The sequence below is a fragment of the Geotrypetes seraphini genome, chromosome 7 (genome assembly GCF_902459505.1).
Source record: "Geotrypetes seraphini chromosome 7, aGeoSer1.1, whole genome shotgun sequence".
Classification (NCBI taxonomy): domain Eukaryota; kingdom Metazoa; phylum Chordata; class Amphibia; order Gymnophiona; family Dermophiidae; genus Geotrypetes; species Geotrypetes seraphini.
The window spans coordinates 49,971,187-49,997,799 of NC_047090.1; the positions used below are offsets into that span (position 1 = coordinate 49,971,187).

The 26,613-nt window shown below is 45.4% G+C and overlaps 1 protein-coding gene across 1 annotated transcript in view; it reads right to left on the reverse strand.

Moving 5' to 3' along the window:
* Positions 1 to 365: 365 nt before the first annotated feature.
* LOC117363631 overlaps positions 366 to 26,613 on the reverse strand; it is a 40,976-nt gene continuing 14,728 nt past the window's right edge. Inside the window, exons 2-6 of the mRNA XM_033951720.1 lie at positions 21,528 to 21,724; positions 15,755 to 15,827; positions 15,329 to 15,419; positions 3,918 to 4,027; positions 366 to 1,293 (exon numbers count right to left, since the gene is read on the reverse strand). Of these exons, the coding sequence (XP_033807611.1) occupies positions 1,004 to 1,293; positions 3,918 to 4,027; positions 15,329 to 15,419; positions 15,755 to 15,827; positions 21,528 to 21,724 (761 nt within the window). The 3' untranslated portion in view covers positions 366 to 1,003. The remainder of the gene's footprint in view (positions 1,294 to 3,917; positions 4,028 to 15,328; positions 15,420 to 15,754; positions 15,828 to 21,527; positions 21,725 to 26,613) is intronic.

Here is a 26,613-nt window from a genome sequence, read left to right on the forward strand (position 1 = left end):
GGTGCTAGAAGGCACTTTGAAACGGAGTGAAAAAGAACAGGACTTTCTGGCTCCGCGGAAAACTTAGAACTGAAGACCACGAGGAGGGGATGCGCCCTCTAGTGGAGCAGGAAGGCAAACACATGCGTGGTGCAGTACAGCAAACTTGAATCTTCAATCAAGTTTGCTTGAAAAGCTGTCCACGTCGGGGCTCCGTAGATGACGTCACCCACATGTCGAGAATATGCTGCCTGCTTGTCCTGGGATAATATATATATTTCTTTACTTTTTCTTCTGGTCCCTCAATAGATTCATATTATGTCTGTTCAAAAAGTTCTCTCAATTATGTATTATACATTTCAAATTAAAACAGTGAAAAATAAATGATTTCTACAATCAGCATATTTAATAAATAAATTGCCATTAGCTGACATTTTTACTGATCTGAACTGATATTTCAACAACTTTATTAGAGTTGCAAAAGTTATGAACATTTTCCTATTTTCCATTTCTTCCATAAATTTTCCAGAAATGTCAGTGTGATGGGTACACTAGTAGCATGACTAGAAAACCAAGCAAGGAACAGAGTTCACCACTGTGGTCCTGCATTGGAGGTGAAATCAACAGAACACTAGCTTTGGTGGGGAGGGGATGAGAAAGAGGAAACAGGATGTTAAAACAACAAGCAAAAATGTTTTAAGAAAATTCAACAACATTTAACTGTTACCTAGATTTTCAAAACATTTACTGCTTCCCACTAGGCCTTTCAATGAATATTGACAGTGTGCTAAGGCAGGTAATTAAAAAATCATCGGGCACTAAACTAAAGGAAAAGGTGTGGGTATCCAAAACTTTAAACACTCGCAGAACCATCCGTGGAACTCCACCGAAGCAGCTTTTTCTGTATCTATGAGAAAGAAGAGGCTGAATCAAGCAGTAATTTGATGCAAAGGTAGGTCAGATACGTGACAGATGGATACAGCAGAAGCATCTCTTAAAGCTTTCAGATCTACACAAGGTACAATCAGTCTTTTCTATTACGTCTCCGTAACCTAGGAAGTTTTAGATTTGACGCATCTTCTTGATTAGCTACTCTATCTTGTCCATGTTCTGAATCGGCCTCATGCCTCAAAAGGAGTTCTTTGTCATCATCTTCATCGTCTGATGTTCTATAACGGTCCTCGTCAGTTTCTGGCGAAACTTCTTCATAATCACTGCAAGTTTGATGCTTATCATTCAATGCTGGCTCCTGACAGTGTTCTTCCAGCGAATGAATCAGATCTTTCAATTTATCTTTACTGCTGCCACTTTCACCTTATTTCAAGAAAGCAAAATGAGAAAGGTATAGGAACATAATATCTATGAACTACTAATTTATACTTCTGATTGTTCCACGTATCATATAAGTAAAAAAAAATATATATATATCTCAGCTGATTGGCAGACAGATATGACTGTAATGTACAGAAACGGCAGTATATTAACTAAGCACTGAATAAGCATAACAAACATTTGTAGATATTGTATTTGAAAGACTCTCCATTTTAATACTACTAAGCCACACAGTTCACTTTTCAAATTAAGTACTGTTTCCTTGAAGATAGCGTTTTAATGGGAGATACTTTTCATGTATAACCCCTAACTAGAATTTTGGAAAAAAGAAAAGTGAAGTCGCTTAACTGTAATGAGAATTTTCTGCATACCGCAGGATAAAAATCAATCATACTCTAGCAGAGAGAGACCAGCTGTCTCAAGAATTCAAGGAGTTAGAAATCTTACCAGGCAGACACAGAAACCAACTTTTCACAATGCAAATGACCTCTCCCTGGATACAGTCAAGAAGTTTGTTTAGTGTTCTGGGGGGGGGGGGGGGGGAGCTCCTGTGCAGGCAGACATGGGAATTCTGCTCCATCCCCTCAGCACGAATATGTGTAGTTGATTTATCCTGTATATAGATAACCAACTTGGCTTTCTCCACCCAAAAGCAGGATGCATCAGCCACAGAAATGGGGGACTCCCAGAGCTGTATGCTTTAGTGCTGCCTGATTCACTTTGGTGAATCGATTCGTTGTCCGAGAAAATCGGACTCACCGATGCAGCGACCAACCCCCCCCCACATCACATCACCCTGGTGAGACCAGACATACCTCCGAGGCATCCTAAAGCAGCAGCGGCGGCGGCAGTGCTCTGAATGGGCTGCTTTGTGGCCTGCCCTCTGATGTGTCACTGATGTCAGTGACGCAGCAGATGAAAGCCCTAGCGGGGAAGGCCGCAAAGCAGCCCGTTCAGAACACTGCTGCTGCTGCTTTAGGAGACCTTGGAGGTATGTCAGGTCTCATGGTGGGAGGATCAGTGAAGTGCTGCTGCACAGGGGGATGGGAGGGCTTAATGGAAAGCTGCTGTATATGGGGGGGGGGGGGGGAGAAGAAGAATTGGGGTGGAAGACAGGAAGGGAGAGGTGAAATGAGGTAGAAAGGAGTGAGGTAGAAATCCTGTATATGGTGGAGGGGAGAGAGACATGCATGGAGAAGAGAGAGGAAGAAATGTTAGACATATGGTGAATGGCAGGGAGAGATGGTGCATGGAGAAAGAGAAAGACATGTTGCACATCATAATGGAGGGGAGGAAAGAAGAGATGCTGCATGGAGGAAAATAGAGAAGTTTGACTCAGGGCATGAGAGAGAGAGAGAGAGGGGGGTAGATAGTGGGAAAGAAACAAATGTTGAATATGGTAGTGGAAGGTAGAAAAAATAAATTGTGTTTTTTGTTTGTGATTACAATATGTCAGATTTGAAATGTGTATCCTACCAAAGCTGGTGTTAGACTGAGCATGAGTTAGGACCTAACAAAGAGAGGAAAAGTATTTTTGTTTATACTATAGCACCAGTGTGGGGTTAGAGAGCACAAAGGGGGTGGGATGGGTAGAAACACTACAAAATAAACACTGCTACGACTTTTGCAAAAAATGCCCAAATGGACAGGATAATTGAATCAAATTCAATAGGCTGAATCGAATAAAAAAATTTTTCCCTGAATCGGGCAGCATTAGTATGCTTCAGTTCAGATTTTTTAAAAACTGTTTTTAGAAACAACAATAATGTATTGGGGGGGGGGAGAGGGGGCAATGCTATTAATTAAAGACCTGTACAATCCATCTAATCTGCCCTACAAGATAAACTTATATACATACTTGCTCGGTCCTTAGCATTTTCAGGGCACAGACTGTAGCAGTCTGCCCAACCATGGTCTTATTCTCCAACTGCTACTGCTTATTCCTAGGATAAGCAGCATGAAATCTGTTTTACTACTTGGGATCTAGCTAGGTACTTGGGACCTGGGATGGCCCCTGTTGGATTGAGGGACCTACAGTCTGTCCCAGTATGACAATTCCTATGTTCTTATGTGAGCCAAGTATAGGACAGCCAAGTCATTGTGACATCACTGATGAGGTTGGCTCTTAGGCACTGGTGGAATGAGGCATTATGACATCACAATCTCAGCTCTGGAATGCTGCTACTTTTTGGGTTTCTGCCAGGTACTTAAGACCTGGGTTGGCCACTGTTGGAAAGAGGATACTGGGCTTGATGGACCTTCGGTTTGTCCCAGTACGGCAATTCTTATGTTAGGTAGCAGCGCACAATGTATGTATAATGCTGTTATTTCTGCCACTTATTGGCATAACAGCACTAAGAAAATTGCCACTGTTTAAACTGACCCAATAGTCATTTTCATTATCTTAGGTTTCTCTTTTCACAGAAGTATATTACCAGACCTTTCTGCTATGAGTATCCAAAACCTAAGAACTGTTGCTTGCTATGAGTAACCTTAAGAGCTTTGTTTCCAGACTCTATAGCAATAATTTTTAATTTAAAATTTCTATTAACATAAAAGAAATGCACATTTTATCATGTAATAAGCTTAGTTTTAAAGAATTTTACCTTCATGATTTAGTTCTGATTTATTGATGTCGTTCTCTTTCATCAGTTGTCTAATTGACTGTAGCTGCGTCATTATTTCATCTCTCTGATCATTAGCCAGGACGTTAACACTGCAACAAATGAAAAAAAGCTACAGCAGATCAGCAACTAAACGAATGAAAACTGGAATAAGCACAAACAACATCAACGCAGGTGCCTATCTGGCAGTTACCCAGAAGAACTTGCAGCGATTACAACTGGTGCAAAACGCGGCGGTCAGGCTTATTTTTGGGCCGAAGAAGTTCGATCACATAACTCCTTCCTACCGACTCCTGCACTGGTTGCCGATGGAGGCTCGTGTGAAGTTTAAGTTTGGTTGTTTCTGCTTTAAGGTACTTTTCGGCCTAGCCCCCAGATACATATCTGACCTTTTCTCTTTTTCAACCAATCAACATATAAGAAGCTCAAACATGAATTTCATTTCCCCACCAGTTAGAGGATGTAAATTTAAAAGACATCATCAACATCTCCTCTCATATCAGGCAGCATTATGGGGTAAAGATCTGAAACAATTACTCATGCTTACGAATACTTATGGGGAATTTAGGAAACACCTAAAAACATATCTGTTCCTAAGGTATGTAGGCAGCTGCACTGCACAATCTCTCCCCACAACTGATTGTTAAACTTCAACTCTGTTAATACTACTCAACCTGTAACATTTTTAATCATTGTACACCGCATAGAACTTCACGGCCCTGCGGTATATAAATTGTTATTATTATTATTATAAGGCAGTAAAAGGGGCCAAAAGAGACTACGAGGAAATAATAGCCAAGGAGGCAAAAAACTTTAAGGCGTTCTTTCGATATATTAAAAGGAAACGACCCGCGAAGGAACTGGTGGAACCATTGGATGACCTAGGAATAAAGGGAGCTAAAAGAGGACAAAGCAATTGCTGACAGACTGAACATGTTTTTTTGCATCTGTATTTACCGAAGAGGATATATACAGCATACTGAAACCCATTAGGCTATATGCTGGAAGTGAAAATGGGAAACTGACAAGGTTAACGGTCAGTCTAGAAGAGGTATGCAGGCAGATTGACAGGCTTAAGAGCGATAAATCCCTGGGACTGGATGGCATCCATCTGAGGGTCATCAAGGAACTGAAAGGGACTGTAGCTGAACTGCTTCAACTAATAGTCAATCTGTCGACCAAAATGGGAAAGATTCCGGAGGATTGGAAGGTGGCGAATATTTTGCTGATCTTTAAAAAAAGGTTCGAGGGGAGACCTGGGAAACTACAGACCGGTGAGTCTGACCTCGGTACCGGGAAAGATGGTAGAGGCGCTGATAAAGCACCGCATCAATGATCACCTTGACGGACCCGGTCTGATGAGGACCAGCCAGCACGGTTTCAGCAAAGGCAGATCTTGTTTAACAAACCTGCTGCACTTCTTCGAGGGAGTAAACAGGCAGCTAGAGACTTTCAGAGGGCGTTTGGCAAGGTTCTGCATGAATGACTACTTCGGAAAATTGCAAGCCATGGAATCGAGGGTGAAATATTCACGTGGATTAAAAACTGATTGGAGCATAGGAAACAGAGAGTGGGGGTAAATGGACAATACTCGGACTGGAAGAGCGTCACCAGTGGGGTGCCGCAGGGCTCGGTGCTTGGACCCGTGCACTTCAACATCTTTATAAATGATCTGGACATAGGTACGATGAGTGAGGTGATAAAATTTGCGGACAATACGAAGTTATTCAGAGTAGTGAAGACGCAGGGGGATTACGAAGATCTGCAACGTGATATAATCAGGCTTGAGGAATGGGCATCAACATGGCAGATGAGGTTCAACATGGACAAGAGTAAAGTGATGCATGTCGGTAACAAAAATCTCATGCACGAATACAGGATGTCCGGGGCGGTACTTGGAGAGACCTCCCAGGAAAGGGACTTGGGAGTTCTGATCGACAAGTCGAAGAAGAAGTCCGCGCAATGTGTGGTGGCGGCGGAAAGGATGAACAGAATGCTAGGAATGATAAAGAAGGGGATCACGAACAGATCGGAGGTGGTTATCACACCGCTGTACTGGGCCATGGTGCGCCCTCACCTGGAGTACTGCATCCAGCACTGGTCGCCGTACATGAAGAAGGACACAGTACTACTCGAAAGGGTCCAGAGAAGAGCGACTAAGATGGTTAAGGGGCTGGAGGAGTTGCCGTACAGTGAAAGATTAGAGAAACTGGGCCTTTTCTCCCTCAAAAAGAGGAGACTGAGAGGGGACATGATTGAAACATTCAAGGTACTGAAGGGGACAGACTTAGTAGATAAGGACAGGTTGTTCATCCTCTCCAAGGTAGGGAGAACAAGAGGGCACTCTCTAAAGTTGAAAGGGTTAGATTTCGTACAAACTTCTTCTTCATCCAGAGTGGTAGAAAACTGGAACGCTTTTCCGGAGTCTGTCATAGGGGTAAACACCCTCCAGGGATTCAAGACAAAGTTAGACAAGTTCCTGCTGAACAAGGACGTATGCTGGTAGGGCTAGTCTCAGTTAGGGCACTGGTCTTTGACCAGAGGGCCGCCGCGCGAGCGTACTGCTGGGCATGATGGACCACTGGTCTGACCCAGCAGTGGCAATTCTTATGTTCTTATAAGAACTTTATAGTAGGAGAACCATTTGATTCAAAAGGAAACTGAAAAATATGAAGCATTTTAAGAACTGCACAAGATCTCATTACAGTCAAACCTTGGATAGCGAGTAACGTGGTATGCGAGTGTTTTGCAAGACGAGCAAAACATTTTATTAAATTTTAACTCGCTAAATGAGCGGTCTTGCAGCACGAGCACGTATACGCGTGTCATGTCAAGTACGCACAATATACGCAAGTTGCATCGCTGATCGCATTGCTAAGTGTGGCTGAACACAAACTTGGGTAAACCCCTTAAATTGGGATGCAGTTGTAATATAAGCCTATACCTTTTGACAATCTTACACACTTTGTGACTGTTGACCGAATATGGTAAAGTGCACACAAGGGGGTTCCCCTCCCGAGATCAAGTTCAAGCGCGCACAACATAAGCACATCTCACGCTGAGCACGGCTGAACGTAATAAAAGCATCACACTCAATTCACCCACAGTTCAAGTGCGCTGTACAAGTGTGCACATCTTTTGCACTGTACACTTCTCTCTCCGTATTTGCGGTTTCAGCATTCACAGTTTCGATTATTCAGTTTTTGGGTTGCTGGCTCCTCTCCCAAAATTACATCAGCTTGCATAGAGAAATCGCTGATTCCCAGCAGTTTATTCACCGTGTTTTGCCTCTCCTTCAGGAACAGGCCAGGTCTCCCACCATGTTATTAGTGGTTTCAACATATTCACAATGGTTTTTTAATAGAAAACAGCGAATAACATATGAAAAAGTCATTTGTGGTTTTTAGCTTTCTGGCTCCTCCCCCCAAATGGCATCAGCTTGCATAGAGAAATCACCGATTCCAAGCATTTACAGAGAAAATCGCCGATTCCCAGCACTTTCTTCACCGTGTTTTGCCTCTCCTTCAGGAACAGGCCAGGTCTCCCACCATGTTATTCACGGTTTCACCATATTCATGATGGTTTTTAATAGAAAACAGGGAATAACAAATGAAAAAGTTATTTGCGGTGGACCCAAGATGGCGGCGATGTGCTATGCTGGTTGAGGTCGAGCTTTGAGATCTCTGAACTCCTTCGTAAATATGCCTCATATTAAGCGCAAAGGCACGGTCCGAACGGGTCCCTTACCTTCGGGCACATCTACGCCGATGCGCCAGACGCTCCTCGACTTCCCAGCTAGATCTCCTTCTGAAATCGGAGTGTGGAGGGCCGTGGCGTCGCCTTCTCGGGACTTGGTTGGCACGCCGGAGCCGGAAGTTTCTCTCTCCCCTCCCGACCTCTCTACTCCTCCGTGTCCTGCGACGGAGACGTCTGGGCTTGAAGGAACCCCTGATACCCTGGAGGTTGCAGGAGTTTTCCTTCATGAGGGAAGTGCAGCCGGACTCGATACCGCAGTGGAAAACAAACAACTAGGAGTTGAAGTTTTTGCTTCAACTCCCTCGGAGGTCTCCCTTGTGGATGTCTGGAAACTGCTCCAGAAAATGGATGGGACAATTCGGAAGTCTACAGAAGAAACTACTAACTTGGTAGGCACAGTTAGCACAGTTACTTACCGTAACAGGTGTTATCCAGGGACAGCAGGCAGATATTCTCACATGTGGGTGACGTCATCCACGGAGCCCCGACGCGGACAGCTTTTCAAGCAAACTTGATTGAAGATTTCAAGTTTGCTAGTGCTGCACCACGCATGTGTGTGCCTTCCTGATCCACTAGAGGGCGCATACCCTCCACATGGTCCTCAGTTCAGATAGCTAGCAAAGAAGCCAACCTCGGGGAGGCGGGCGGGTTGTGAGAATATCTGCCTGCTGTCCCTGGATAACACCTGTTACGGTAAGTAACTGTGCTTTATCCCAGGACAAGCAGGCAGCATATTCTCACATGTGGGTGACCTCCAAGCTAACCAAAAAAGGGACGGAGGGAAGTTGGCAATTCAAGAAAACAGAGTACTCAAAACCGACTGGCCCAACCGGCCATCGCTCCTGGACAGAGTATCCAGGCAGTAGTGGGAGGTGAAAGTATGAACCGAAGACCAAGGGGCAGCTTTGCAAATCTCCTCGATAGGCGTCGACCCGAGGAAAGCTACAGAAGCCGCCATCGCTCGGACATATGTCCCGCGACTCGACCATGCAGCGCGAGACCAGCCTGAGCGTAGCAAAAGGAAATACAAGCAGCCAACCAGGGACAAGTTGCGCTTGGAAACTGGGCGTCCCAACCGATTAGGGTCGAGGGACAAAAACAATTGAGGAACCGTCTGAGGAGACTGAGTGCGTTGAAGATAAAAAGCCAACGCCCTCTTACAGCCCGGAGGCGAGTGGGGCTGCAGGAAAGAGACCAGAAGAACAATGAAATGAGTGAGAGGAAAGTCCGAAACCACCTTGGGCAAGAACTGGGGTTGAGTACTCAGGACCACCGTGTATGAAAAAATACAGGAAAAGACGGGTCCGCAACCAGAGCTTGCAGCTCACTGACTCGCGAGCAGACGTGAGAGCAACCAGGAATACCACCTGCCAGGTGAAGTAATTCAAAGAGCTCTAGCAATGGAATCAATAGAGGTATCACCAATTGAGTCAGGACCATACAAAGATCCCAAACCACCGGAGGGGCTTTGAGCGGAGGATGTACATTGAAGAGATCCTTCATAAAGCGGGAAACCGTCGGATGGACGGAGAGCAGCGTCCCATCAAGCGGCCGATGACAGGCAGCAAAAGCACAGAGGTGGGCTCAAATAGATGTCGATTCGAGACCAGACCGAGACAAGTGAAACAGATAAACCAGCACTGAAGGCAAGGAGGCAGAGAGCAGATCCATGCGGTGCTCAGCACACCACGCAGCAAATCAGGACCATTTCTGGGAATAGCATTGCCGAGTGGAGATCTTTCGAGAGGCCTCGAAAACACCCCCACCGACTTGAAACAGAAGGAGGGAGGCACGTTGCGAGGAACTAAGCTGATAAGTGTAGAGACTGCAGATTGGAATGCAATAGAAACCTCAACTCTGAGACAGCAGAGAAGGGAGCAGAGGTAGGAACAGAGGCTCCCTGACATGCTGGAGGAGCAGGGAGAACCCCAGCTGCCAGGGCCACAGAGGAGCCATCAAGATCATGGTGGCGCAGACCGACAGGAGGAGTATCAAAGACCTGCGAATCAGAGTAAAGGAAGGGAACACATAGAGGAACCTGCCCATCCAATTGAGAAGGAAAGCAGCCACCTCGATGCGAACCTGGGAGAACATCCTCGAGCAAAATCGAGGCAACCAGTGAGTGAGGGGCAAAGCGAACAGAACTACCTGTGGGATTTCCCACCAAGCAACCACATGCCGCAGAGTCTGAGAATGGAGCGACCAGTCATGCGGCTAAAAAGGGTGACGCAACGTGGCCACCAGACAATGCTGCACGCCCCGGAAATACACCGCCCAAAGAAAGAAGTAGCGGTGTAACGTCCCCTGCCAAAGACGAAGGGCTCCCCTGCAAAGTAACAGGGAACCTTGTACCCCCTGGCTTGGTCACAGAATACATCGCCCCCGGGATGACGGGACTCACCAGGACTCCGCAATCCAGCAACCAATAACGAAAATCCTTCACGGCATTGTAAATGGCCCGGAGCTTCAGCAGATTGATGCGGCTGCGACGGTCCGCACCCGACCAAAGAATCCGAGTCCGAAGGCCGTAGTGTTGCGCCCCTAAGCCGATGCCGAGGAGTCCATCGGCAGAACCTTATGATGCAGGGATACGAAGAGGTGGCCCACCAACGAAACCAGCGCACCACATAAGCGCTGGGAAGCGGGATCCCTATCCTGCCATCACTGAGATGCTCGGGTGCAGTGGGGAACACGCAGCATCAGCTCGGCCGAGGTCGAAAACAGCTGAGTCACCAGCGGACTCAGGCGCAGACAGGCGGCCTGCCGAGGCAGTGGCCGAAAAGACCGGAGGCGGACCGAGGACAGAGGGGCCATCGTCCGGTATAAACAGACAAGGCCCTCTCCCTGAGGTCGAGACAAGAAGGAGCGCAGACAAACTGGGTCCAGGTCCGCCCTGACGGACTCCCGAGACTGGGGCAGACCGAGACTGAAACGCTCCCAGATTAGAAACTAGTGCAGGTCCCGAAGGGCCAGGACCAGACGTAGCCAGGAGGATGGGAACGCCCAACCGACAGAGGCGAGGCTATACTCCCAGTGTGTAGACACGGTGACACCCCTCCCAAAGGGAGGGGAGGAATCGCCAGAAGAGAGCAGCCCGGAGGCTATGCGAGAATAGTCAAAAAGACGGCCAGGAGTCGCCGAAGCCGGCGGCTGGACCACAACCCGGAGCTGCTGCAGCTATTGCGACTGCTGCGAAGGAGGCCGAGATAACACAAGAAAGGTATCCGGAGGGCCCCTCCGGAGAAGGAGTCCAAACCACCAAGGCAGAAGGGGTTCAGCTGAAGGCGTCCCGATAGGCGAAGGACCGGTCGCGGTCTGAAAGGTGGTTAGTGGCTTCCGCAAGAGAGGCCTCAAGCAATGCAGTACTCACGCAAGGAAAGGTGGTGAGACGATCCTGGAGGGTCGGATCCACAGCCACACTCTGCGCCAAGCGAGATGACGCATGGCGGGAGCAATAGAGCCGGAGCAGGGAGAGAGTCTCCTCCAGGAAACCAAACTCCGCACCACAACCAAATAGGAGCCGGAGACGCCGAGGCACAGAGCCACAGACGAAGTCGAGGCACGAAGCCCCCGTCGAAACCGGGGCGCAAACCCGCAGTCGACGCCGAGGCCCAAAGCCTCAGCCGATGCCGAGGCATAAAGCCCATAACGACGCTGCGGCACCAAGCCCCAGTCAACTCCGAGGCACAAGGCCACAGTCCATCAAAGGGCACAAAGCCCCAAGCGACGCCAAGTCACAAAGCACCAGTCAACGGCGAGGCACGAAGCCTCGGTCGACGCCGAGGCACAGAGCTCCAGCCGACGATGAGGCCCCCAGCCTCAGTCGACGTCGAAGCACAAGCATCAGGCGACGCGGAGCACCCGGCTCAGCCGACGTCGAAGGTACAAAGCATCCATCGATGCCGAGACACCAAGCCCCAGTTGACGTCGAGGCAGAAAACCGCAGACGACGGCGAGGCACAAAGCCTCAGTCGACGTCAAGGCACAAAGCCCCAGACGATGTCGAGGCACAAGTATCAGGCGACGTCGAGGCGCACAAGCCTCAGACGCCGGCGCACAAGCCTCCGACGACGTCGAGGCACAAAGCCTCAGACGACGTCGAGGCACAAAGCCTCAGACGACGTCGAGGCACAAAGCCTCAGATGACGTCGAGGCACAAAGCCTCAGACGACTTCGAGGCACAAAGCCTCAGACGACGTCGAGGCACACAGCCTCAGTCGACGTCGAGGCACACAGCCTCAGTCGACGTCGAGGCACACAGCCTCAGTCGACGTCGAGGCATCAAGCCTCAGTCGACTTCGAGGCACCAAGCCTCAGTCGACGTCGAGGCACACAGCCTCAGTCGACGTCGAGGCACACAGCCTCAGTCGACGTCGAGGCACACAGCCCAGTCGACGTCGAGGCACAAAGCCTCAGTCGACGTCGAGGCACAAAGCCTCAGTCGACGTCGAGGCACAAAGCCTCAGTCGACGTCGAGGCACAAAGCCTCAGTCGACGTCGAGGCACAAAACCTCAGTCGACGTCGAGGCACAAAGCCTCAGTCGACGTCGAGGCACAAAGCCTCAGTCGACGTCGAGGCACAAAGCCTCAGTCGACGTCGAGGCAGAAAGACTCAGTCGACGTCGAGGCAGAAAGACTCAGTCGACGTCGAGGCACAAAACCTCAGACGACGTCGAGGCACAAAGCCTCAGACGACGTCGAGGCACAAAGCCTCAGACGACGTCGAGGCACAAAGCCTCAGACGACGTCGAGGCACAAAGCCTCAGTCGACGTCGAGGCACAAAACCTCAGACGACGTCGAGGCACAAAGCCTCAGCCGACGTCGAGGCACAAAGCCTCCATCGACGTCGAGGCACAAAGCCTCCGTCGACGTCGAGGCACAAAGCCTCCGTCGACGTCGAGGCACAAAGCCTCCGTCGACGTCGAGGCACAAAGCCTCAGTCGACGTCGAGGCACAAAGCCTCCGTCGACGTACAAAGCCTCCGTCGACGTCGAGGCACAAAGCCTCCGTCGAGGTCGAGGCACAAAGCCTCAGTCGACGTCGAGGCACAAAGCCTCAGTCGACGTCGAGGCACAAAGCCTCCGTCGACGTACGCAGCCTCAGTCGACGTCGAGGCACGAAGCCCCAGTCGACGTCGAGGCACACCGAAGTCCGTTGAGGTTCAGAAGTCGGCACCGTACCAATGAAACTGGTAAGAAAGGTGCAGCAGTACGCTCCATAAGGGCAACCTCGTGAAGAGTATTCCCATGAAAGGAGGCACGCATCGAAGGTCTCGTAGAGGCGGGCACGATCGCACTCGATGCCTGGAATGCCTGAGACTCAGCCGGTGGCGTTACCAAGGTAACGCACCTAGAAGAAAGAAAGAAAAAAAACTTACCGGGGATCGAAGCTACACAGTCCGATTCCAACGAAGGAAAGAGGGTCCCGGCCATTCTGCTCACATGAGGTGAGCCCATAGAGAGGCCAGGGAAGAAGAAAATACAGCTGCAGCCAAATGAGGCCTAGCCGCATGGCTGAGGCCCAAGAAGGGCCTGCCGGTGGAAAAACACAATAAAAAGTCCTTTTTTATTTTTTATTTTTTTTGAAACAAAGAAAATACACGATCAATTAACAAACGCACAGCGACTCCCTAACAAAATAAAGAAGCCGCGGTGCCAGAAAGGCACTTAGAAGAACGCAGAGAAGAGAGACAAGGTCTTTCTGGCTCAGCGGAAAACTAAGAACTGAGGACCATGTGGAGGGTATGCGCCCTCTAGTGGATCAGGAAGACACACACATGCGTGGTGCAGCACTAGCAAACTTGAAATCTTCAATCAAGTTTGCTTGAAAAGCTGTCCGCGTCGGGGCTCCGTGGATGACGTCACCCACATGTGAGAATATGCTGCCTGCTTGTCCTGGGATAAAACTCTCTAGTTAAAACAGTAGATGATATTAAAAAAGACATGGATCAGAAGTTTCTCCAAGTTAATGAGGATATTACATCTTTAAAAGCTGTTAATGAAACTTTAATAAAAGACAAATTAATGATACATAAAAAGATAGAACAACTGGAAAATTATAATAGGAGACTAAATCTAAGACTATTGAATTTCCCCAAAACATTGGATATATCACCGGTTGAAATGTTTAGAAATTTTCTTACACAGAATTTAAACTTCACACCTGAAATGTTTCCGCCACTAAATAAGATTTACTACTTACCAACTTCTTCTAAAAAAAAAAAAAAGGTGTTGAAGAAAATGTAACGGAGCCTCATAATCAAGCTCAAATGGACTTAGGCAATATTTCAGATATTTTGGAATCACCGTTGGTGCATATTGAGGAGAGGGCAACTCTGCTTGTCTCGTTTGTGTTTCAACAAGACTTAAATGCGACAATGAAATTGTACTTCAGGAATGCATAGAATCCTTTCATGGGTCAACGGGTTTGGATTTATCCGGATGTCAACAAAGAAACCCAAGAGAGGAGGAAACTTTTCCTAAATATGAGACAAGAAGTAAAGGATTTGGGGGCAAATTTCCAACTGGCATATCCATGTAAATACCTCATTAAATACCTCGGAGTGAAGTACACTTTCTTTGTTCCAGACCTTTTACGGTCGTTTCTGGACTTAAAGAAGATCAACAAGTATTAGATTTGGTCAATAAGTCTGTAGAGGAGAATACCTGTTAATGCCTATTTCGTTATAATGATTGCTTGTCAGATTTATAAGTCCTTATTTGCTTTGGGCCACCACACTGCATTTTAAGTTGGGGTCTAAGAAAAAGTTATGAATGTTTATTTCATTAATACTATATTACCTTATATTTTGTTTCCTTTCGTTTTGCTTAAACAAGTGTTGATGCTTGCTTTATATTTTTTAAAACTTATAAATAAATTAAAAAAAAAAAAAGAAAAAGTTATTTGCGGTTTTTCTGTAGTCCATGTTAATAAGTTCTCCCCTTAGTTCTGTACGTTTTCAGGGTGTCCAGTTAACTTTCTCTGTGATCCACCTAGAACTGCAAAGTATAAGCGGAATAGAAGTCACTAATGTAATGTAATGTTTCATTAACCAATAGAATCCCTATATCAGCTCATAATTCTCATAGTTTAGGAAGCGTAAACATTATGTTGCAAAAACTACATCTGTCTTGGTGTCCTGTATTTAAAAGGCAATTACATTTCTCCTTCCAAATTTGCAGGTTTAAGACTTGCAACTTCAGTTATTCACGAGTTTCTAAATCCTGACCCGCCCCCGCCTCCCAGAACTCTCCACACCTTACCTGGTGGTCTAGTGGTGAAGTGGAGCAGGAGCAATCTTCCTACTCTCTTGAACCATGCAGAGCCGTCAGCAAAAATAGCTGCCGTGAGTTCCCGTGGTCTCACGAGACTACACGGCAGCCATTTTTGTTGACGGCTCTGCACGGGGCAGGAGCGTAAGAAGATCGCTCCTGCCATGCTTCACTGCTAGACCACCAGGTAAGGTGTGGAGAGGTCTTGGAGGTGGGAGGGAGGCGGGGGTGGGCCAGAGTTGGTCCTAAAAGTTATTTGTGATTTTTCCATATTCGTGGGCTAGCTTTGCCCCTAAACCCGCAAATATGGAAGGAGAGTGTACTTTCTAATTATTAGAAATAAGAAAGATAGTGCTATTCCTTACCAGTTCGAGAGAGGGTCTAGCTGAGAGAGTAAGCTGTTTAACATCGTTTCTGTCTGTGCTAGACGCTGTTCCAACTCCAAAAGCTGATGTTCTAGTAAACAAAATAGAAGATATTTGACACATTGTACAAGCCTAGCAATGTCATCGCCATCTCTTGCCTCAGTCCACAGGGAAATCTATTCTCATGTTTCACAGATATTTATGGTTTGCTTTCCTCCCCCACTAAAAAACAAACAAACAACAAAATTTGGCTACATATGTCATTGGAACATATCGAATCAATCTAAATGAGTTTAACAAAATACTGGGGTGGGTGTAGGGGAACAAAACCCGAACACAATACAAAACCAACAACAAGAGCCCATCGCTAAAACTAAGGGAACCAAAAAGTAACCCACTTTTTCAAGAAACAATGTAGCAGAATACCTGTTTCTTTGGTCTTCATATCTTCTTCATTTTTTGCCTTCCTGGAAGTGCTTTCTTCCTCTTTAGATTTTATCTAAAAGACAAAATCATCATCATCACTATAAAACCATGGAAACATAAAACGACTCAAAAATGATATTCGAGATACAAATTTCAGTGGCACTTGAGAATCCCTACCCACTAGCACTACTGTTCACAAAATGCAAACCTGTACATGTGTTAATTTAGCTCTGCATCTTACACTAGAGCAGGGGTTCCTAACCTGGGGGTCCATGGATAGGTTTCAGGGGGTCTGTGAATGTCAGATAAAAATTTAACATTTATATTCACTATACAGCCCGGTACTGTTGATTTTTCTTGCAGATAACGAGACAGTACATGTAGCAGTCTGATCTTCGTTTGGAGTGGTACCTCCTTGCCTATGAAACTTTGTCGAGTACCTTCATTGAAGAGTGATCAAGTGCTATTCTGCAGAGTGTTTCCTTCCTGCTAGTTGTGTCTTTGTTTACAAAAAGAGTCCAGGAGATTCACATCCTTTACAGCGTCTATCGTCTTCAATGAAAGCTCTCAACAAAAATATTCAAAGGCAAGGAGATAACACTCCAATTAAAGATCAGACTTGTCTAAGCACTCATTTTCTCAGTGGTCAGTTATAGATGCGAAATCTGGACACTATGAAAACAAGACAGAAAGAAGATTGACTCATTTGAGCTTTGGTGCTAAAGTAGGATTTCAGGCGTGCCGTGGACCGCCAGAAGAACTAACAAAACTGATTCTTGAAGAGATCAAACCGGCTATATCACTCAAAGCTCAAATGATGAAGTTATAACTGTCTTATTTGGTCACACTGCCAGAAGAGAAAGATCATTGGAGAAGGATATCCTATTTGAGAAGATCTAAGGAACCAGGCAAAGAGGGCGACCAGCAATCAGATGGCTGGACATGTTGAAAATAACCATGGGTATGACACTGGAGGACCTTTCCAGAATAGCACAAAACTGATTTATTTTTAAATCTGCAATTCATCAAGACGCTAGGACTTGAACACAAGTCGATGGCAATTAACAATAGATGTAGTAGTAGTAGTAATGATAGTAGAAAATTTGATCGGTTTTAATTTGCACAAGAGGATTGCATTTTGTAATTATAATGAGTGGCCATTACTTTTTGCATAAAAAAAGGTGTGTGTGTGTGTGTTTTTTTACATTGTTTACTTAAAAGTTTAATAATACTTTGTGTATGTCATATACAGTCATGTGAAAAAATTAAGATACCCCATGAAATATTCAGTTCTTTCTCAAGAAATGTTCACATATCGATGTCAAATCTTTTTTTATTTATCTCTGGAAAAGAAAGTGATGTAATTGCAGGTACACAACAAAATTTTCATTGATTTACTCATGGAACAAAAGATATCCATTCTAACTGAGGAATAAATTAGGACAACCTGAGGACATGCCATGGCATAGAGGGGGATATACAAAGGTGGATAGGCAAATGGCTGGAAAACCGAAAGCAGAGAGTGGGCATAAATGGGAAGTTCTCCGACTGGGAGAAAGTGACTAGTGGTGTACCCCAGGGCTCGGTACTTGGGCCGATCCTTTTTAATATTTATATCAATGACCTGGAGGAAGGAACAACCAGTGAGATCATCAAGTTTGCAGATGATACAAAACTATGCCGGGCAATCAGATCGCAGGAGGATAGAGAGGAACTCCAGAGCGACTTGTGTCGGTTAGAAACATGGGCGGAGAAATGGCAGATGAAGTTCAATGTGGAGAAATGCAAGGTAATGCATTTAGGCAATAAGAATAAGGAATACGAGTATACAATGTCAGGTGCAACTCTGGGGAAGAGTGAACAAGAAAAGGACCTGGGTGTACTGATAGATAGGACCCTGAAGCCGTCGGCACAATGCGCGGCAGCGGCAAAGAAGGCAAATAGAATGTTGGGCATGATAAAGAAAGGAATCTCGAGTAGATCGGAGAAAGTTATAATGCCGCTTTATAGGGCAATGGTCAGACCACACTTAGAATACTGCGTCCAACATTGGTCTCCCTACCTAAAGAAGGATATAAAACTGCTGGAGAGGGTGCAGAGACGAGCAACAAAACTGGTGAAGGGTATGGAGAAACTGGAATACGAGGATAGACTTATAACACTAGGATTGTTCTCCCTAGAGAAAAGGAGACTGCGTGGGGATATGATCGAGACCTTCAAAATACTGAAAGGAATCGACAAAATAGAGCAGAGAAGATTATTTACATTGTCCAATTTGACACGGACTAGAGGACATGTAATGAAGCTAAGGGGGGACAGGTTCAGGACTAATGTCAGGAAGTTCTGCTTCACTCAGAGAGTGGTTGACACCTGGAATGCCCTCCCAGAGGAGATTATTGCGGAATCGACCGTCCTAGGCTTCAAGAGCAAACTAGATGCATATCTCCTTAAGAGAGGCATATAAAGATATGATGGACTATAAATTACGCCAGGGTACACCTGGCAGGGCCTCCGCGTGCGCGGATCGCCGGACTTGATGGACCAAAGGTCTGATCCGGAGATGGCAGTTCTTATGTTCTTATGTTATGTTCTTATGACACCCTTTGGCTGAAATAACTGCAGTGAGACGCTTCTTGTAGCCATTTACCAGCCTCTGACATCGGTCTGAGGAAAGTTTGGCCCACTCCTCAATGCAGAATTCTTTGAGGGGTTTCTTGTATGGACAGCCCATTTCAAATCACCCCACAGCACCTCAATGGGATTAAGATCAGGGCTTTGACTCGGCCACTCCAGGACTCTCCATTTCTTGGTTTTCAGCCAGTCCTTGGTGGATTTACTGGTATGTTTTGGGTCACTGTCGTGTTGCAGGGTCCAGTTCTGCTTCAGCTTTAATTTTCTTACAAATGGTCTCACATGTTCCTCAAGTACCCTTTGATACACGGTAGAATTCATGGTGGATTCTATGATGGTGAGTTGGCCAGGTCCTGCTGCAGCAAAGCGTCCCCAAACCATGACACTTCCACCTCCATGCTTCACAGTTGGTATGAGGTTCTTTTCCTGGAATGCTGTATTTGGTATACGCCAAACATATCCTCTTTTCTGGTGTCCAAATAATTCAATTTTAGACTCATCTGTCCATAGAACACTATTCCAGAAGTCCTGGTGTTTGTCTACATTCTCTCTGGCAAACTTAAGTTTGGCCTTGATGTTTCTCTTAAAGAGCAAAGGTTTGCTCCTTGAACACCTCCCATGCAAGTTAAGTCTCTTTCTGATTGTAGAGGCATGCACTTTCACATCAACAGTAGCAAGAGCCTGCTGTAGATCCCTTGATGACATTTTAGGATTTTTTGGAGACTTCTTTTAGCATCTAGCGGTCTGCTCTGGGGGTCAATTTGCTTGGATGACCAGACCTGGACATGTTAGCAGTTGTTTGGAAAGTCCTCCACTTGTACACTATTTTCCGGACAATGGAATGGCTACTATCAAATTATGTCGAGATCTTTAAAAATCCCTTACTAGACTTATAAGCTGCTGCAATCTTCTTTCTGAAGGCCTCAGACAGCTCTCTTGAACTCACCATGGTGTTCACTCTCACTGCAGCAGTCATGAGCACACCAAACTAAATGTCTGAGGTTTGAATAGACCAAACCTTCTTCAAAATGCTGAGTAACAATGTTCTAATCATTGGCACCTGATGTTATACACCTGTGTGTGATTTGAGCCACTTTAAGTGGGAGGATATGTGGGGGTGTCCTAATTTATTCCTCAGTTAGAATACACATTTTTGTGCATATCTTTTGTTTCATGAGTAAATCGAGGAAAACTTTTGTTTACCTGCAATTACATCACTTACTTTTCCAGAGATAAATAAAAAAAAAAAAAAGATTTGACATTGATATGTGAACATTTCTTAAGAAAGATCCGAATATTTCATGGGGTGTCCTAATTTTTCAACATGACTCTGTTTTCCCCATTTCCCTTCAGCGTCTTCTCCCCACTCTGTCTTCCCCATTTCCCTTCAGCGTCTTCTGTCCACCACCCCCTTCCCTCTCGCTACCTCACTGCCCTTCAGCACCGCTCGCGCAGCCCAAGAATCTCCCTCCCTCCCCCTTACCTTCGCAGTGCATTAGTAAAGTAACTTGCTCAAGCCGGCCCAGCCTGCCTGCAGTCGTGTGCGTCTGTGGGCAGAAGCTTCTCCTGATGCAACCAGAAGTTGTGTCAGAGGAGAAGTTTCCGCCCACAGACGCATGTGACTGCAGTCAGGCTGGGCCAGCTTGAGTATGTTTCTTTACTAATGCGCCACGAAGGTAAGGGGCGGGAGGGAAATAGATTTGGCCGGTAGGTAGGAAGGAGGGAGGAGGCTGCGTGCGATCAGTGACTGCGCGCGTTCCCTCCCTTAACTGTGGGGACAAGGCCATTCATCGTTCCACGGGGCGGTGGATGGCCTTGTCCCCATGGCCGCAGTGAGCACTCCCCCCACCGTTTTGGTGGGTTACCCGCAGCTAGCAGCCACTGTGTCATTCTCTAATGCAAATCTAGCTCATGCACATTCATTGTGGATATTGTAAAAATCTGACCTGCCTGCGGCTCTCGAGGACCGGAATTACCTACCCCTGACCTAGAGAGAAAAGGGCTCCCAGATGAAAATAAAGGAGACTGCACTGATGCAGACTTATCAACTGAATAAATCTAGAAACCTGACATTTAGTAGCACCTGAATTCTTGAACAACTATATTTTAGCACATTTGATTACTTCAAATGAGCTTATCGATAAGAGAGAAACCTAAAGGCAACAATATTTTAACAAAACGAAGCCCTTTAGTTCCAAGGATCAGGATTCAACATCATCTTACATGATCATAAGACTTTCAGCTCTATGTTGCAGTGAAAGCTTCATGTACTTTCCTCCAATGAAATTAGTCATCCATTGTCTGCTAGTTCTAATTGGTTTATTTTAATAAATTTAAATTGAACTCTGATGAGAGAATTATTCAGCCTATAACACCTATCTTTCCCAGCTTCTTTTTGTCCTACTGTGAATGGTGTAATTGTGACTCCTATAAGAGTTGCCATACTGGGACAGATTGAAGATCCATGAAGCCCAGAATCCTGTTTCTAACAGTAGCCAACCCAGGTCCCAAGCACTTAGCTGATTTGGGCTCTGCATGGGGCAGGAGTGAAGAAAAATCACTCCTGCCCCGCTTCACTGATAGACCACCAGGGTTCAAAAGGTATGTTGAATGGTGGATCCGGGAGGTGGGAGGGAAGTGAGGTGGTTAGCATTTTGCCGTGACAGGATGCGGGAAGGATTGCTCCTGTCCGGCTCACGTCTGGACTACCAGGGCTTAAAGCAAGCCTGTAGCAGGCATCGGAAGCTGGGTGCAGAGCTGGGCAGGAAGGGAAGGAGGGCTGGGTGCAAGGCGTGGCAATTGAATATAAAACCCTCGGTTTATAATAGAGTGAACCCTTTTTTTTGGGGGGGAGGGAATAGACATTACCTTGGTTTAATTGGTTCAGTTTATATTTGAGTATATATGGCATGCCCTGGATGAAAGGCGAGATGGAGAGATATATCTTTGAAAGTATTTAATTTTACCATAAGCGCACAGGAGGCAGGTATATAATGAGATTAAGTTGCATTGTGAAATCTGAAATATTGACATTGTTTTGCAATATTTTTGTAAGACTTAGATTCTGGTGTTATGCAGCACAAACTGCCGGTTCTATTCTGCTGCCCAAATAAACTTGATTTTTAAAAAATATGTCACCAACCTTTACAAATTTGTAGGCCGCAAAAACACCCACGCCAATAGCAAACAAGGGCATCAGAGTGAAAGTGAAGCCTTTGTGATTCCCATTTGTCCTCTCATTCTTTATGTTCTGGGCTAATGCGTGCCGCACTTGTCGCATGTTCTCATAGGACTTGCCTTCCTGATGTCCCAAATTCTGGCGACCACTCCCAACATTACCTGTTATCAGAAAAGTAAACGGCAATATAAAACAAACTCCAAATATACTTACAGCATTTCTTTTCTTAACACCACTATCTTATAAAGGCATCGTCTCTACCCAAGGGTCTTCAACACCACCTCCGTTTTTCATATTCTGCTGTTCAAAAGACAGTTCAAAATGCATTAAAATGGAAGTTTCATTGGTCTACATACCATATTCTACTCTTTCAACATGCATTCATGTATTCAACATGTATTCATAAGAAATACACTTCTCCCTCCGTATTTGCGGTTTCAGCAATCGGGGTTTCGATTATTCTCAGTTTTTAGCTTGCTGGCTCCTCCTCCCAAATTACGTCAGTTTGCATAGAGAAATCGCTGATTCCAAGCATTTACAGAGAAAATCGCTGATTCCCAGCACTATCTCCACCGTGTTTTGCCTCTCCTTCAGGAAAATGCCAGGTCTCCCACCATGTTATTTGCGGTTTCATCATATTCACGATGGTTTTTAACAGAAAACAGCAAATAACATACGAAAAAGTTATTCATGGTTTTTCTGTATTCGCGGGTCTGTTAATTCCCTATCACAGCGAATACGGAGGGAGAAGTGTAGAAGTAATTAAGACTCTGTTTCCACCCTCATCCAGAGATCTCTGTAGTTTGTAATCCTAGGTCTCACACTGACCTTCCTCAGCAGTTTGCTTAACCCACTCAGCCTAACTCGGTGGTCTCCAACTGTTTCTTATGTAAAGGACCACAGTGTAAATATAAAAGCTCTGATGGCCACCAAAAGTTTTCAAGCTTACATATATTACTAATTTTGTAAACCGACTTCAACCGCTTATTTAGACTGGGTATTAAACATTAAAAATGAATACTAATATTGATTCTACATTTCATGAATATATCTTAAAAACTCATTTTATTTTGGGATTGTCAACAGTAGTAAATTCCATAAATGAGACACCTGAATAATACACTTAAGAGATTGTTTGCAGTTACAATATCAAGTGGGCAAAACTGAAATTTAACACATTTATAAGGATTTATATCAGGGCCTTAGGCCTCTCCCCGGTGCATCCCAGGATGCACAGGGAAGGATAAGGCCCGACATTCTGAAGAGGCAGGCCTGCCAGCCAGAGAGAGTATATCAAAAAGACTGACTTCAATGAAAAAACTGTCTTCAGAGAGTGATCAGTTCATATATAATGTGCTCAGAGATATGAAACTCCAAAAGGAAGGCTGGAAAGCCACCTTTACACCTTTACGGAAAGAGTTCACCTTCCAGTCATTGCGACCTCATATGTATCTGATCACTCTTTGAGGCTTGATGGAAAAATATGTCTTATACTGCTTCAATTATTCAAAAAGCATTCAAAAAATCAAAAAGAATAATTTCTTCTCTTCATATATTTAAGTTCATGAAAGTTCATAATCTATATCTAATATAATAAAATGGTAGGACGCGCATGCGCACTAAAAAAAACGTGTTCCCTGATCCGTCGCGTTTTTTTAGTGCGCATGCGCGGGTTTACGTCACCAAACTCGGCAACTTGGACAACAATTGCGCTTATGCTCAAGCCGCCACCACGAATCCTCTCTCGAACCGCACCAGGATCGAGAGAGGAGCTGCGGTGGGGGCTTGAGCATAAGCGCCATTGTTGTCCCCCTACCTAGCTGCGAGGCTGCGGCGGCCTTCCTCACGGTTTCACAGTGTTAGGTCCGCCAAACAATTCCTGCCGTTGACCAAATTTGCCCCACCGTTCCTTCCCTTCCTCCATCAGGTACAGTTCAGCTCCGCCTATGTTAAAAGCAGCTGCTTTGAAATTGGAGCCCTGCCGCCACCATAACACGTTCCCTCTGCCGCGGTCCCATATGTCAGAGAAGGGGCGGGACCAAGGCAGAGGGGAAAGAGCTACGGCAGTGGCAGGGCTCCGATTTCGACGCGGCTGCTTTTAACATTGGTGGAGCTGCACTGCACCTGATGGAGGGAGGGAAGGAAAGGTGGTTGTGCGCTGTTGAGCCCCTCTGCCCGGGCCCAAACCAAAAAAGGAGCCAGGACTCTTCCCAACCCGGCGCCGCCAGACCCGACAAAACGGCCCTACACTCACAGACCCGCGAGCAGGGTTGCCATGGAAACCTAACCGGAATTACATGCAGTCGCGCAAGGGTCAGTGAGAGGGGATCAGGAGCTAAAGAGAGATTGAAAAAAACAAACAAACAACAGTGCACAAGTAGAGAGAGACACACAGACAGTCACAGAAGGACAGGGGGCTAAAGACACAGATTGAAAAAATAACAAAACACAGAGGACAAGGAGAGAGAGACACAGGAAAAAAAATGACAAACAGACATACAGCAGCCAAGGAGACAGACATACTTACATACAGCGTCCAAGTAGACAGAGAGAGACAGCAAAAAAATACAAACAGCCAAGGAGACAAACAGAAAAAAATAAAAATTACAATGCCCAAGGATAAATTCAGGAAAAAAAACCTTCCAGACATACAGTGGCCAAGGAGTTAGACTGAAAAAAAGGCATACAGACATACAGCAGCCAATGAGACAGACAGACTGACAGCGACCAAGTAGACAATCAGCAAAAAAACACAAACACACAAAGCAAAAAATTAGAAACATACAGCGGCCAAGGAGACAGGCATGCAACAAATAGGAAAAATAAAAAAACTTTTAATAAATCAACCATACATGAAGAAGGAATAAAAAAAAAAAAAAAGGGAAAAGACACCTACAGGGAAACACAGGATCAAGAGCATACAGAGAAAACAGAAGTTTGCAGGAATCAGGAACATATAGAGAAAGGAGAGCAGAGACCCCTGCAAGAAGAGAAAAATAGCAAAGAGACTGGGGATGAGAAAGAGAGCAGAGATGCTTGCAGGGAGAAAAAGCTAAGCAGTAATGTTACAGCTTGAGAGTGCAGACTGAGGAAGAAAGCAGAGACAGTGCTACACAGGGAAATGGAGGGAGGAAAGAGACAGAAAGAAAAATACAGACAGACATAAATTCTAGCACCCGTTAATGTAACGGGCTTAACGACTAGTATATATATATATAAAATCGGAGGTATGTATGTGTGTATGTATGTATGTATGTGTGTGTGTGTGTATGTGCCGCGATCACGCAAAAACGGCTTGACCGATTTGAACGAAACTTGGTATGCAGTTCCCTCACTACCTGGGGTGATATGTTCTGGGGGTCTCGCGGCCCTCCTGCACACGTGGGCGGAGCTACAAACAGAACATCAGATTTCACCCATTCATGTCAATGGAAAAAATGTAAAAAGCTGCCATTCTCACAGTAATTCCAACTACCTGGGGTGATATGTTCTGGGGGTCTCGCGGCCCTCCTGCACACGTGGGCGGAGCTACAAACAGAACATCAGATTTCACCCATTCATGTCAATGGAAAAAATGTAAAAAGCTGCCATTCTCACAGTAATTCAAAACCAGCTTGACCGCTTTGAACGAAACTTGGTATGCCGATCCCTCACTATCTGGGGTGATATGTTCTGGGGGTCTCGCGGCCCACCTGCACACGTGGGCGGAGCTACAAACAGAAAATCAGATTTCACCCATTCATGTCAATGGTAAAATTGTAAAAAGCTGCCATTCTCACAGTACTTCAAATTCGGCTTGACCGAATTGAACGAAACTTGGTATGCAGATCCCTCACTACCTGGGGTGATATGTTCTGGGGGTCTCGCGGCCCACCTGCACACGTGGGCGGAGCTACAAACAGAATATTAAATTTCACCCATTCATGTCAATGGAAAGGATGTAAAAAGCTGCCATTCTCACAGTAATTCCAACTATAAAACACTTTCTATGACACTATAACCACTAGGGACATCGTTTTTATTCTACCACGGACACCATACATATAGAGTTTGTATGTTCTAACTGTGTTTGTAACTGTTTCCTTCATGCACCCCAGTTCATAATGTTATTACATTACATGAGTACTCACATATGCTGAACTAGGAACACAGGGTTCCATTCTGAACCGGGAAAAAACTGCATGGAGTTTCTTTTCAACCTGAGTTTCCACATATTGAGTTGTTTAAATCAATACTGAAACTTTTGGATGCCACTTATTCCAACATATCTTCCTTTTCAGTTTAAGAGATTGCAAATTCCAGTGAGACTTGCATTCTCTATTACAATCAACAAATCACAGGGACAGACTATTACATAATGTGGAGTGGATTTAAGATCCCCATGTTTTTCCCATGGACAACTCTATGTTGCTTGCTCAAGGGTGGGTTCACCCAAGAATTTATATGTTCTTGCTCCTGGAGGTGAAACTAAAAATGTTGTTTATAATCAAGTTTTGTGTTAGTTGTATTGTATTCATTTTGTCAAATATTTCACATTATAATTTGAATATTGTACTTTTTATAAAGCTGTTAAAAAATAATTTCATTCACCACTATAAAGTATCTTTATTTGAATCCATTTACAGTGTTATTGCTATAATTAAATACCCGTGCAACGCCGGGGCATCAGCTAGTATGCAGATAAACGAAGAAATCACTGAATTGATTAAATATAACAAACAGTTCACTTAGCTTATAGCTGCAATCTGAGGGGTCCCAACGTGGCCCCGTTAAATCTGCTTCAGGAGACCCAATATAGAATTTCAAAGTTCTTGATACAAAAGATGTGACAAGTTGGTAAATCTCCGTGATGTACAATCATATCACTGCTAAGTATCCATGAACATAACTGCCATCTCCAGATCAGACCCTCGGTCCATCAAGTCCGGCGATCCGCACACGCAGAGGCCCAGCCAGGTGTACACCTGGCGTAATTTTAGTCACCCATATCCCTCTATGCCTCTCATAAGGAGATGTGCATCTACCGTATTTGCCGGCGTATAAGACGACT